Below are 13,170 nucleotides of genomic sequence, written 5' to 3' on the forward strand. Positions count from 1 at the left end.
AGCAATTCTGCCTCGCGGAGACCTCCGTGCTTATTGTACACCCTTTCTATTAGCCGTGTGGTGTGACCTACGCTGGCAGTAACCGTTTGAAGTGTATACGTATTGAGTCGGTTAGATTGAATGTGCATGCCAAGTACACGGATTTTGTCTACTACGGGAACTTGCTTCCCCTTAATGTTACTCTGAATGTTCGGCGTAACGCGTTTATTTGCGGATAGAAGTAACAGCTCAGATTTGGTGGGCGAGCACTCGAGGTTCATGAACCCGGCTCTCGTAGCCACTGCATCTGCAGCCTCTTGTAAGGTATCTTGAATGTAGCCATCCGAGCCACCCTTAATCCATAGGGTAATGTCGTCTGCATATAAAGAATATTGGAGATCCGGTATTTGTGCTAGCTTCCCAGCAATATACCTCATAGCTAGGTTAAATAGAAACGGCGAGAGCACAGATCCCTGAGGAGTGCCAAAGCTACCTAGGGTGATTGGGGGCGAAGTTTGATCATTGAGACTTATGACGGCTGCCCGATTGGTGAGAAATTCGCGGATGTAGTCATGCATTTTTCTACCACAGTTAATAACATTCAATTCACGTAAGATAGATCCATGATCTATGTTGTTGAATGCACCGCGAAGGTCGAGTCCTAAGATGGCTTGGGTGTCTTTACTAAACGTAGGAGTGAGAAGGTCATGCTTGAGCCTTAGCATGGCATCCTGGCAAGAAAGCGGCTGGCGAAAGCCAATCATCTCTGGCGGTAATAACTGATTGTCTTCCGCGTATTTATTGAAGCGATTAAGCATGACATGTTCGAGCGTTTTGCCCAAGCATGACGTGAGGGAAATAGGTCTAACATTAGCTATGTCAGAGGCTTTATTGGGTTTGGAAATAAAGATTACTTCAGCGGTTTTCCATGAGCTCGGAAGAGAGCTGTTATCGAAGCAATGATTATAGTATTCTGTGAGGGCAGAGATTGATTTGTCGTCCAGATTTCGGAGTAATTTATTGTTTACATTATCTATACCGGGAGCAGATGTAGTTTTAAGGGAAGCTAAGGCATGTCGAACTTCTGCCTCCGTTATTGGGGCGTCGAGAAGTTCATTAACCTCGCCTGTATAATCTGAATTCTCATGAGTTGTGGTAGGAGGGAGGTGTAATCGTGCAAGCTCCTGAAAAAGATGGGGAATATTATCCTTGTGTTTGTGCAATAATTGAGTGATGTAGTGACTGTGTTGCGCGCGCGAGGTCGAGGGATCAAGCAAATGTCTCAGCAGTTGCCAAGTCATTTTACTACTGAGATTACCATGCATGCTCTCACATACTTGGTCCCATTGTTGATTAACTAGTTGGGTGGCATATGCTTGAATGTCATCGTCAAGTCTAGCTACACGGATGCGAAGCCTGCGGTTATGGCGGCGTCTTTTCCACCGCTTTAATAGTGATTCCTTCGCTTGCCACATGTGTAATAGTTTGGCATCAGCTGTTTGAAAAGGAGCATCAGGTGGCATAGTTGTAGTATGATTGTCAACGTCCGTTTGGAGTTGACTAATCCATTGCTGTAGATCAAGTATGGAATTGGGAGCATTATTTGCGCGAGTTTTCCGAAATTTGTCCCAATCCGTAAGTTTGGGAGGAAGAGTGTGAAAGAACTTGTGAGAGAAAGTAACAGAAATCTGTATGACGTAGTGATCGCTACCAAAATTGATTTGAAGGTTTTCCCATTTAGTTAAGTTAACCCGAGAGGTGAGGGTGAGATCTGGTGATGTATCTATGGAGACACTATTCCCTAAGCGAGTGGGTGTGTCGAAGTCATTGTGGAGGGTGAGTTGATGATCCTGACTGTGGGTCCATAAAGCTCGTCCTTTAGGTGTGGAAGTAGTGTGACCCCATAGTTGATTTGGAGAGTTAAAATCGCCAATAATGAGGAGCGGGTTTCTCCGAGCTTCCTGTTTAGCACGAGCAAAAACGGTAGTAAAACGGTGGTGTTTAGAGCTGGGACTGCTGTAAACGTTAAGGATGTAAATAGGAGCCGACCTGGACTTTTTGGGAAGTATTTCTACGAAGTCGTGATCAATGTCGATACTCTCGAAATGGGAGCAAGTAACAGTCAAATGTTCTTGTGCTAGGATCGCAGTATTGGGACGTTCGCATCTTTTGCATTGGAATGTGTTGTATCCGGGGAATTTAACGTAATCATTCGTTTCTTGTAAAGCAATGACTGCGGGCGGTTGTGGGAGATTGGCTTTGTATTGTTGCAGACTGGCCTTCTTTTTCGAAAAGCCCCTACAATTCCACTGCCACACAACTAGGATGCGGCCATGCAGTCGATCGAGTCTTTCGATAATTTGATTGAATTGCTCATCAATTTGGGTAAGTCGCGCGTCATCCTGGTTAAATTTAGCATTTATATGGGCGCTGAGGCTATGAACGTTAGTAGTGAGGGACTCAAGCTTGGCTTCTACGGCATCCATGCGTTGTTCAAGGGCCTCAAAGCGATTGTCAGAGTTCCTAATGTGTGCGGTGAGTTTACGAATTAGCTTATCGTGTTCCTCCCAAGTATCTCTCGCATCATCAATAGATTTGCGCTTGGTGGCGGTTATGGTAGTGGGAGGAGGAGAAGTGTTCATGGTTAGAGTTTGATCGCCATTCTTACTGACAGGGGGAGGAGTTACAGTGGGTTGTTCATCAGTAGAGGGTTGAGATCGAGTGATAGTAGTCGTACATGAAGAAGGGGTTTGGAGGTCGAGAATTTGTTTACGCAGAAGACGATTTTCTTCCTTAAACTGCTGTAGGAGGGCATAGATTGGGGCATCAGGTTGCTTAGGTTTAGGTAAGCTGTGGGAAGCCACCGATGCCCAGCTTACCTGAGGAAAGCTTGATTTGTTAGATGGAGCAGCGGATAAAAGAGGCCAATCTTCGTCTTGTTTTTTCTTAGGACGAGGTCCCTGCTTCTTGGGCGAAGGAGACGACTTGGTCTTGGATTGAGGAGGAGTCTTGTCAGCCTTGGGGAGTGAGATTTTGGGCTTATATCGTAGTGCGCACTGAATGGATCCAGTCTCATGACTTCCACTACATAGTACACACTTGGGAATGCACACATGATCAGTGTGAGGATTCACAGTTCCGTATTTATGGCAAGTGTCCTCAGTATGCGTAGGGTACACGTCCGGTCGATGTCCAACTTTCCAACAGCGTGTGCAGGCCTCCATTCTTTGTCAAAAAGGCTTGCACCGGAGCATCGCCATTTAATATTTGACCCAAAAAGGAACTTTCGTTCCCAAGAAAGTCACGACGACTGCGCCGGAAGTTTTTCCCATTCGTCTGGCTTCTAAAAAGTGCATTTGTGGGTTGCACTCACGAAGCATGGGTAGAATGTCTTTTTCATAGATAACTTCTCCCAGGCATACTCTGTCGATGTAGATAATGCCTTTGCACGTCTCGGAGTTTGGAACGCTGTAGGAGGTGACTTCGTGCTCTTGGCCGCCGGCCGTGAGCGACTTGATGGCGAGATATTTCTTCAAGCGATTGCAGCTTTCCGTGCTGAGGGTTTGTGTTGGTGGTGGGGTTGATGGTAACGATGTCTTGGCGCAGCTCCGCAGTGGCTGGAAAGCCGGCTGCCGTAGAGAGAATCTTGGTCAGTTGGAAGTGGCTGAAGCGGGAGGCGTCGAAGCCTCCGCGAATGCGAAAAATAGCCTTGTATGAGCCTTCGGGTAACTTGGGAGGCCTCACTTTGTTATTCCTTGAGATCATCTGTTTCCATACAGCAGCCTTGGCCGTGGCAGCGATGGCGTCCTTGCGGAGTGAGTCTTGATATGCGGCGTCGTATATGTGCGTTTGTCGCCACTTGAGCATCTCCTCCGGGGAAAGATCTTCCCCTTCTACTACCTCAACCGGGTTCATGACGCCCGCACGAGGCGTGTCAACGCCTACGGCGTCGGAGAGCCACCAAGCTCTCGTAGGCGAGGAACCACAAAAGTCACAATAACAAGCGTTCTAAAGCACAGACCAATTCAAAAATAGTCTCAAAACGTCGCGGAAATCTTCACACATGTCGCGTGAAAGAGCCACGAAGATATAGCAAAAAGAACGGGCGCTACACCCAAAAACTCACGGAGCCGATGAGACACGTCCACACGCGGCGACGCCACCTCGCGTTCCCCAGAGAAAAGACAACCACACACGCTGGGACTAGCAACAGAGTTTAATGAAACACTTGGGTCGAAAAGAAAATCAACATGCACATGCGCCATACCAAACCAGGCAGTCATAGAAAACATAAAAAAAACATCCGTAAACGACGTATTTTAAAGACGGAATTGTTCCAGAACCACTTCTTTGCAAGATAGCGATAAGGAGGGTGCACTCACGCACTGATTGTGACCGTGTTTTTGGATTTGGTAAGCTTCAATGACTTCTCTTTCGCATTTCGTGGCCCCCATACCAATAATTTGAGTGCCTTCATAAACAGGATGGGTGTACATCGGAGAAACGGGGCGCCGTGTCAATGTTCGTTTAAAAGAACATGGACCGTCTGTGACGTCAGGTGGAGGGGCAAACTTGCCTGCTCACTGCCGAAGTTGCCCTTGCCATCCTGTTTATGAAGTTTATGAAGACACCCAAATTAGTGGTAGGGGGACCACGAAATGCGAGAGAGACGTCATTGAAGCTTCCATAATCCAAAAACGCGGTGACAATCAGTGCGTCTCTATTTGCAAAATCTATTTTGCAAAATCTCTATTTTGCAAAAAAGTGGCTGTTCTGGAAAAATGCTGTCTTTAAATGCGTCATTTATTTATGTATTTTTAAATGTTTTTTATGACTGCCTGGTTTTGTATGGCGCATGCACGTGTTAATTTTATTTTATTTTCGACCCAAGTGTTTCATTAAACTTTGTTGCTAGTCCCAGCGTGTGTGATTGTCTTTTTCTCTCCTCTTGTGTACGCGTCTTCGAAGGCTGGGTTTCGTTGTGTGTCAAGCTATGTACCAACAGGCCCAGCACTAGACTCCTCTAACATATGCCGCTGTTCTATTGCTTACCGCTTATAGCTAAGCCAGAAGGACAGTTAAGTTGCTGAAAATAACATCTGTATATTAGCGATTCTGAGGGACTGCGACTTCAACTAAACGCGTCACCCCCCTGAGCCGAGTGCGCGTAGTTTCCACGGTTCATTTGTGAGCTTGCCCCAAGAGTCCTTCAGGAGACACACTTTCACGTTTTCGGTTGAAAATGCAGGAAATGAAATGTCTCGGTCACAATGAAGTCTCCTTGGAGACGCGGGGTTTCACAGTCGCGCGCAGGTGCATATGCTTCCCCTCAGCGTCTTCGTCGATGCACGAGACCAGCGCGTCGTATGATAGAGTCATGGAGCTCGAAAAAGTGGATGCACGCCAAGCAGACTGCTGGGCTATACAACTTGGATATTTGTACTCGGCACGAACCTTTATCGCCGTGATGCAGAGAGAAGGAATCTCGAGGTCAAGCCCTTATCTGGTCTTATCGACAATACGTCAGCATGCGAGAGAATATTTTCTTGTAAAATGGAAACCGGAACAACGTTCAAAGGCAGCATTAGGTTCAAAAGGAAAGGAAATATTACTATGACGATAAAGGCGTCGTTTGGTACATGTCAACATTACGCGGCAACCACGCAACGAAAACGAAACAAGGGACCACACTGTAGCTCTTGTCCTGTACTTTGCCTGGTTATCGCGCAGCATTAAGGACGCGCAAAATTACTTGATGAACGAGTCGAGATGTCCATTCCTGTCGGTAATACCTTGACACTGAGAGCAATCATCTGAACGGCGCAGATCTCCTGGGGTCCGGTGGTGGGCTGCATCGCAGCCACTTTTTTAGCCGGCCTGGTTCTTCTTCGGTTCGACCTAGGAGCGCCGCTGGCGAACTGCGCCGTGAGCAAGCTGCGTAGCTACGTCTCCTGGCTTACGGCTGGCGGGCGTTTCGCTTTCGGGTACCTGGCGCAGGGGGCGAACAGGAGCCGACGCCTGACGAACGTCACGCCCGTCGTACGGGACGGCATCGTCGACATACCACCTGTGTTCGCGTTCAGCGTGAGACGGCTCGCTCATTTACTCACACTTTCAATCAATCAATCAATCAATCAATCAATCAATCAATCAATCAATCAATCAATCAATCAATCAATCAATCAATCAATCAATCAATCAATCAATCAATCAATCAATCAATCAATCAATCAATGAAATAACGCAATGACTTAACACAGTTGCAAGTGTCCCTAAATGGGTGATAGAAGCTGGCCTGCCGACAATTGCACAGTTTAAAGTAATTGAACTCTATGAGCTTTTGCTACATCTAGAATACCACGAAGAGGCACAGTGTTAAAATTTCTTCACTGATATTCCTCTTCTCCCAACCTTACAGATACGTCATCATAAGGTCGACACCTGAACATTAATTACAAATAATAAGACATGTTGCCATTGGCGGTCACATTTCCTGTCGATCGCTTAGTAGGACTGTTTGTCATCGCACTGATGCCAGTGTTTAGAAAAGCGTTAATGTGAGGCTTACATACGAAGTTAAAATACACTCCAATGACTTGTACACAGGTACTGCCCTCGCTCTGCTACATGGCTGCGCTCTTGCGGATACTGTACTACGTGGGCTTCATGCAGGCCTGTCTAGGCAACATCCACCACTACGTCAACGTTGGCCCAAGCTTCAACTCCTACGAGGTCTTGATCGCACTCCTCAGCGCTGTGAACGGCCCCGTAAGTGGATATATATATATATATATATATATATATATTGCGGGAATTTATAAGCTATTCTTTGTCATCTGTACACGATCATCATCATATGGGGTTTATATGGGGTTCTTCTTCATCATCGCTGGTGGGGCTGGATCTCGAGTGTGCTCCGTGCTGTGGGCGTGGTCGGTTCACCTAATCTTGTGACTCGGAATAAAAGCCGTGATTACTGCTGCGTCACAAGTGGTGGAGTGTGCTCTTCGGTCCCCCGTCCTCTGACTCCCCGCTCAACCTCCTGGAGCTTCGATCGGGTCGCCGATTGTGCCAGCTGTCCGCCAACATGTCGCAGGACGAGCCAACAGGCACTTCTACTTCCACCATCTCGGCCTCGACTACCCCAGCCTCTCCGTATTGGGTTGTCAGTGGGCACCAGCGTGATCCCCATCTGTTTGCTGGACTTCGCGGTGAAGACGTCGAGGATTGGCTGGACGACTATGACCGAGTGAGTTCGGCTAACCGTTGGGACGATGCGTCCAAGCTACGTCACGTCGCCTTTTATCTGACAGGCGTAGCGAAGACTTGGTTTTTCAACCATGAGGTTGATTTCACGAACTGGGGCGCTTTCAAACAGCAGCTCCACCAAATCTTCGGTACACCGGCTGTTCGTTCTGCCCTCGCAAAAAAGACGCTCGACACTCGCAAGCAACAACCCGGTGAATCTTATACGTCGTACATCGAGGATGTGCTTGCTCTTTGTCGACGCGTGAACACGGCCATGACCGAATCAGACAGGGTTCGCCACATCCTCAAAGGCATCGGAGCTATTGCTTTCAATGCTTTAGCCATCCAGAACCCCGCTACCGTCGCTGATATCGTCGCTACTTGCCAGCGCCTTGACGAACTCGAATCAGTACGGTTGCAGCCGGACACCACTGCAAACACTAGCGCCGACGACCCTACGTTACGAGCAATGATACGCGCAATAATTCGAGAAGAGCTCCAGTATCTTGGCTTAGCAGCAGGACCTATGCCTTCTCATGCCTCCGATACCAATCTGCGAGATGTCATCAATGAGGAATTGGCATCCATGGCTGGTGCAGCGTACACGGACCCTCTAACACCTAGGGCCCCGTCGACGTACGCACAAGTAGCCGCAGCTACTCCAGTCATCGTTCCACCGATGCCTCCAAAACCAACACCGGCTCACATCGCTTCCATGACTACCAGCGCACCTACCCAAACCAGCTATCCGCAGTGGCGTCCTCCTCGTCCCATCTGCTACTACTGCGGCTATCGTGGCCACATAGCGCGTTTTTGCCGCAAGCGCCAGCAAGACGAGCGTCGCGGATATGACGTATACGAACGGGATGACTTTTCGCCCGGAGCTACTTTCCAACGTCTAGGGAGCTTCCATGACCAACGCCGTCCTTATGGTCCACCGCGCGGACGCTCTCCATCGCCTACTGTAGCATCCGAGACAGCTTACCGTCCTGCGAGACGCCGCTCGCCGTCACCCCTTCGCCGCTCTACGTCCTGTTGGAGTCTCGGTGCTGGCGCCCGTTATTGCGAATGGGTCGCAAGCCCCAAGGGTAGCGTTGGCCTGGCGGCCTGGGGCACTGGAAGCATCCGAAGGTCCCGGCAAAGCATGAGAAGACTGGTAACAGAACAACTTGTTTATTCTAACATAGCAAAAGAGCGGCCGGTCAGGTCGACCGAAGTGGAGAGACGGGAGAGCACGTAACTCAACAGTACAAATCGGAGCCTCTCTCCTGGCGTCCGGGGGCAGCTGCTCTTATACTCTCGGCGTCGCGGGCCAGAAGGAAGGTCACGGGATGAGCCCACGACACGGCGGAGCATGAGCCCACGACGGCGCGCACGGTCGAGCCGAGAGACCTGCTGAACCGAGTGTAGTGACGCATCGCCAATCCGCCGACGGACAAACCTGCTGGCTCCTCACTTGGGGAGCTCCGCTCCCCGGCTGCCGCGCTTTGACAAGCGTGGGCACACACACACACGCACACACGAAGACACGTGGCACTGAAACACGCCTGGACACGCTTGGCGGGGAGGCGTTGCGGCGGCGTCGCACGGGCCAAAATGTCCGCCGCTTTGAACGAAGCCCCGGCGTCCGTTGCATCCGCGCCGGCATTATGGTACGTCCACACTAGCGACAAAAACGCGCGCGACACGCCGCGCGCGGCGAGCGGTGCTGACGCGCGCGGCAAGATTCACGAAAAGCGGCAGCAACGCGCGGCAAACGCGCGAATGGGTTCGAGACCCATTTTTCGCGGCAGACGCAAAACGACCACCAATCAGAAGCGAGCCGCTTTACGAGCCGCGCGGTTGTGGCGCCACCTGTCGCATAAGCAAAGAATCATAATCTATGGGCTCTGAGACTGAACAGTGACACGCGCGCCGTAAAATCTCAGAGGCCATTTCCAGTCAAGGGGGCTGTTTTTGTTAAGCCTTACCACACCACCACTGAGGCGTCGACGAAGAATTCGCCTCGCAATGGAGGCGCTTTTGGAAACCGTTCGCGGATGTGCGTGCCTCTATGATAAATCGAGCGTCGGACAAGGAGCTGCGCGCCAACCGCTCGCACATTATGGACAGCAGTTTGGCATGACAGGTGAGCAATTGGTGAAGGCGGGGAAGCAGAGTCTGCGCCTGGCCCTCAGTGTCCCTGTACCGCACCCAAAACTTTCTCGTCCGCTTTCTGGCACGTCGGCGTCACACAAGTATAGAACAAACAAGTATTATAGTGTTCACAGTCACCAGTAGTTCCTCGTCCGTAGCCGGCAGTGGCGCAAAAAACCCAGACACTTCCGATGGAAGACGAAATGGGCAGAACGGAGAGCGCGTTGTCACGAGAAGTATCGAATGGAACGAGACAACGCGGGACTCCACGGGCCGTTGCCGCGTGCCGCAAAACGCGACTGTGGACTTGCCCGTACGCGTCTGCCGCGCGGGCGCTTGCCGCGTGCGGCGTGTCGCGCGCGTTTTTGTCGCTAGTGTGGACGTACCATTACCGCGCGTTGTAGGTGAAACGTAACAGACCGCCCCGCCGGGGGAAGGAGATCCCGATGGTCAGGGGACTGCATCCGCTGTCCGGAGGGATGTCGCTCGATGATGCTCATAACCGAAGTTGGGCGTCCTTGGGCGTTTCTTGAGCGCAGCGCACAGAGAAGGCCTCGTTCTCACGTTCAGGTGCACACAGGACACTGCAAAGTGACTTCGGGAGAGTTGACATTTTTGTTCTCGTTTCCGGCAAGCGTTAGAACCACGCCGAAAGTCAACCGCTCAGTCAGCAAGCACGGCACAACCCTCACTAAGCCCTGCCAGGCTCTTTCCCCTTTTATACTGCTGCCTAGTTCCTTACAGTAGTTTAGCAGCACTCAGAACGCGTCCACAAATCGGAAAATTGCACTAGAAAGCACATCATCACTTTGAAACACTGCACAAAAGCAATAGGTTAAAAATCCTGCCTCAGGAAGAAAAACATCAGTAACAAACAATTTTGAGGCTGATTCCCACGTTAGGGGCTTCGACTTAAGCCATCGGCGTTACCGTTGAGACTCCCCTTTTTGTAACGCACCTCAAAGGAATATTGTTGTAAAGCGAGGCTCCAGCGCAGGAGGCGGCCATTTTTGGGAGAGATGGTCTGCAGCCATTGGAGAGGGTAGTGATCCGTCTCAATGATAAACCTCGAGCCGGCTAGGTAGCATGACAATTTCTGAACGGCCCACACGATACACACACACTCTTTCTCGGTGGCGCTGTACGCCTGCTCACGACTGGTCAGCTTACGACTAGCATACAGGACGGGGTGTTCTACTTCTCCATTTTCCCGTTGGCACAGTACAACGCCCATGCCTCGCTCACTAGCATCACACTGAACAACGAACCCTTTTGTGTAGTCGGGCGATCGTAGCACAGGCTGGCTTGTTAGGGCGCTCTTTAGGGCGCTAAAAGCTCTTTCCTTTGTCTCGTCCCAGACGACTGTTTGCGGCTCTGTCTTTCTTAGAGCATCCGTCAAGGGAGCCGCGATATCAGAGTACCTGGGGATGTACCTCTGATAGTAGCCGGCGACACCTAAGAACGACCGAATATCGGTCTTCGTGCGCGGTTGCGGAAAGTCTCGCACAGCGGCCACCTTTATTTCAGAGGGGCGGCGACGACCCCGACCAATCACGTGTCCGAGGTAGACAACCTCGGCCTGTGCTAACTGGCACTTGGGAGCCTTGACTGTCAAGCCCGCATCGCGCAGGCGGGTTAGCACTGCCCGCAAGTGGGCCATATGCTCAGGCCAGGATGCGGAGAATATCGCTACGTCGTCTAGATACGGTAAAGCGAATTCTTGCTGTCCCCGCAACACTTTATCCATGAGGCTTGAAAAGCAGTATGGCGCGTTCTTCAAACCAAAACTCAAAACTTTAGGACGGAATGTCCCCATTGGTGAAATGAACGCCGCATACCTACTAGCCTCTTCTGTAAGTGGAACCTGCCAATAACCCCTGACAAGATCTAGGGTGGAAATAAACTGAGCGCTACTCACTCTCTCAAGGCGCTCCTCGATGTTAGGGATCGGATAAATTTGATCCTTAGTGATGGAATTAAGCCTGCGGTAGTCGACGCAAGGACGAGGTTCCTTGCCCGGTACCTCAACTAAAATCAAAGGGGAGGTATAATCACTCTCACCCGCTTCAATAACACCGAGCTGTAGCATTTTCGTTACCTCAGCCTCCATAATATCGCTCTGGCGGGGTGACACCCGGTACGCCTTGGATCGTACTGGCTCTGGGGAGGTAAGTTCTATGTCATGAGTAAGGACAGAAGTCCTACCAGGCCTCTCAGAGAACAGACCTTGAAACTCTTGTAAGAGCTGGTGTAGTTCGGTTTTCTGCTCAGGCGACAGCGATGCTTTACTTATTAAGTCACTAATGACTTGATCGGTGTCTTTCCTGTTCGTCACTGAGCCTAGTCCCGGAAGCTCGACCGGAAGCTCTTCGGGAACGTTTACCATCATGCACACCACTGCTTCCCGTTGCTTATAGGGTTTGAGCAGATTACAGTGGTAAACTTGCTGTGCTTTCCGCTTTCCTGGCAGACTCACCACGTAGTTAACGTCCGACAGTTTTTGAACAATCCGTGCTGGGCCCTCCCACTGCACGTCGAGTTTGTTCTTTAGCGATGTGCGCAATATCATGACCTCATCGCCCACCTCAAAACGACGGGCCCTGGCTGTCCGATCATAATAAACCTTGGCCCTCTGCTGGGCCTCTGCCATTGCTTCACCTGACAACTCCTGTGCCCTTCTTAAGCGTTCGAGGAGCTTAAGCACGTACTCTACCACGACTGGGTCGTCGCCCCTGCCTTCCCATGATTCTCGAAGCATGCGAAGCGGATACGCAGCGAGCGACCGTACACCAGCTCAGCTGGCGAAAACCCCGTAGCCGCATGCGGCGCGGTCCTTAATGCAAACATCACTCCAGGCAGACACAGCTCCCAGTCAGTTTGATGTTCAAAACACAATGCTCTCAACACGCGCTTCATGACGGAGTGGAGCTTCTCAACGGAATTCGACTGGGGGTGGTGCACTGAGCTGTGTAACAGCCTTACCCCGCACCTTTCGAGAAAGGCTGTCGTCAAAGCGCTAGTAAACACTGTACCCTGATCTGACTGGATTTCTGCAGGAAAACCAACTCGCGCAAATATGGACAGTAGTGCATTGACTATCTCAACTGAGCTGAGTTCTTTAAGCGGCACTGCTTCAGGGAACTTTGTCGCTGGGCAGATCACAGTCAAAATGTGTCGGTACCCCGTGGCTGTTACCGGCAGAGGTCCCACTGTATCAATAACGAGCCGTCTAAAAGGCTCCGTAATGATAGGTACCAACTTCAACGGCGCCCTCGATTTGTCCCCTGGCTTGCCCACCCGCTGACAGGTGTCGCATGTCTTCACAAAGTGGTCTGCGTCCCGAAAACACCCGGGCCAATAGTACTCTTGCAAGAGACGGTCCTTAGTTTTCTTAACTCCTAGGTGTCCGGACCACGAACCCCCATGCGACAAGCGCAACAGATCCTGACGATAGCATTGAGGCACGATCAGCTGATCGAACTCCACTCCCCTGCGGTCTAGATACTTCCGGTACAGGACCCCACCTCTTTCCACAAAGCGAGCATTTTTCTTGGCGATACCTTCCTTGACAATGCAGCGTATGTTTTCTAGGCTGCCATCCTTCTTTTGCTCGGCTATCAAAGCCGACCGGCTGACTTTTAGCAACCTGTTTAGTCCGTCTGACGTAGGCGCGATGAGCAAATCTGGAGACAGCTCTTCTAACTTTCCCGTGTCGGGAATTTCCTCTCCAGTATCTGCCGCCTTTAACGCTACAGGCTCAATTTTATTCAGTTCGGGCGTGCTCTGAATATCAGCTTGCTGCACCTC

General features: G+C 50.7%; 1 protein-coding gene across 4 annotated transcripts in view; it reads left to right on the forward strand.

Moving 5' to 3' along the window:
* LOC129387758 (sodium/nucleoside cotransporter 1-like) overlaps positions 1 to 13,170 on the forward strand; it is a 71,454-nt gene that overhangs the window by 10,694 nt on the left and 47,590 nt on the right. For 3 of the 4 annotated variants that reach the window (XM_055077286.2, XM_055077287.2, XM_055077285.2), the window contains exons 3-4: positions 5,806 to 6,063; positions 6,586 to 6,747. In XM_055077286.2, coding sequence (XP_054933261.1) covers positions 5,806 to 6,063; positions 6,586 to 6,747 — 420 coding nt within the window. The remainder of the gene's footprint in view (positions 1 to 5,805; positions 6,064 to 6,585; positions 6,748 to 13,170) is intronic. The other variant, XM_055077288.2, reaches the window with a different exon arrangement.

This window comes from Dermacentor andersoni, chromosome 2, assembly GCF_023375885.2.
Source record: "Dermacentor andersoni chromosome 2, qqDerAnde1_hic_scaffold, whole genome shotgun sequence".
Taxonomy (NCBI): Eukaryota; Metazoa; Arthropoda; class Arachnida; order Ixodida; family Ixodidae; genus Dermacentor; species Dermacentor andersoni.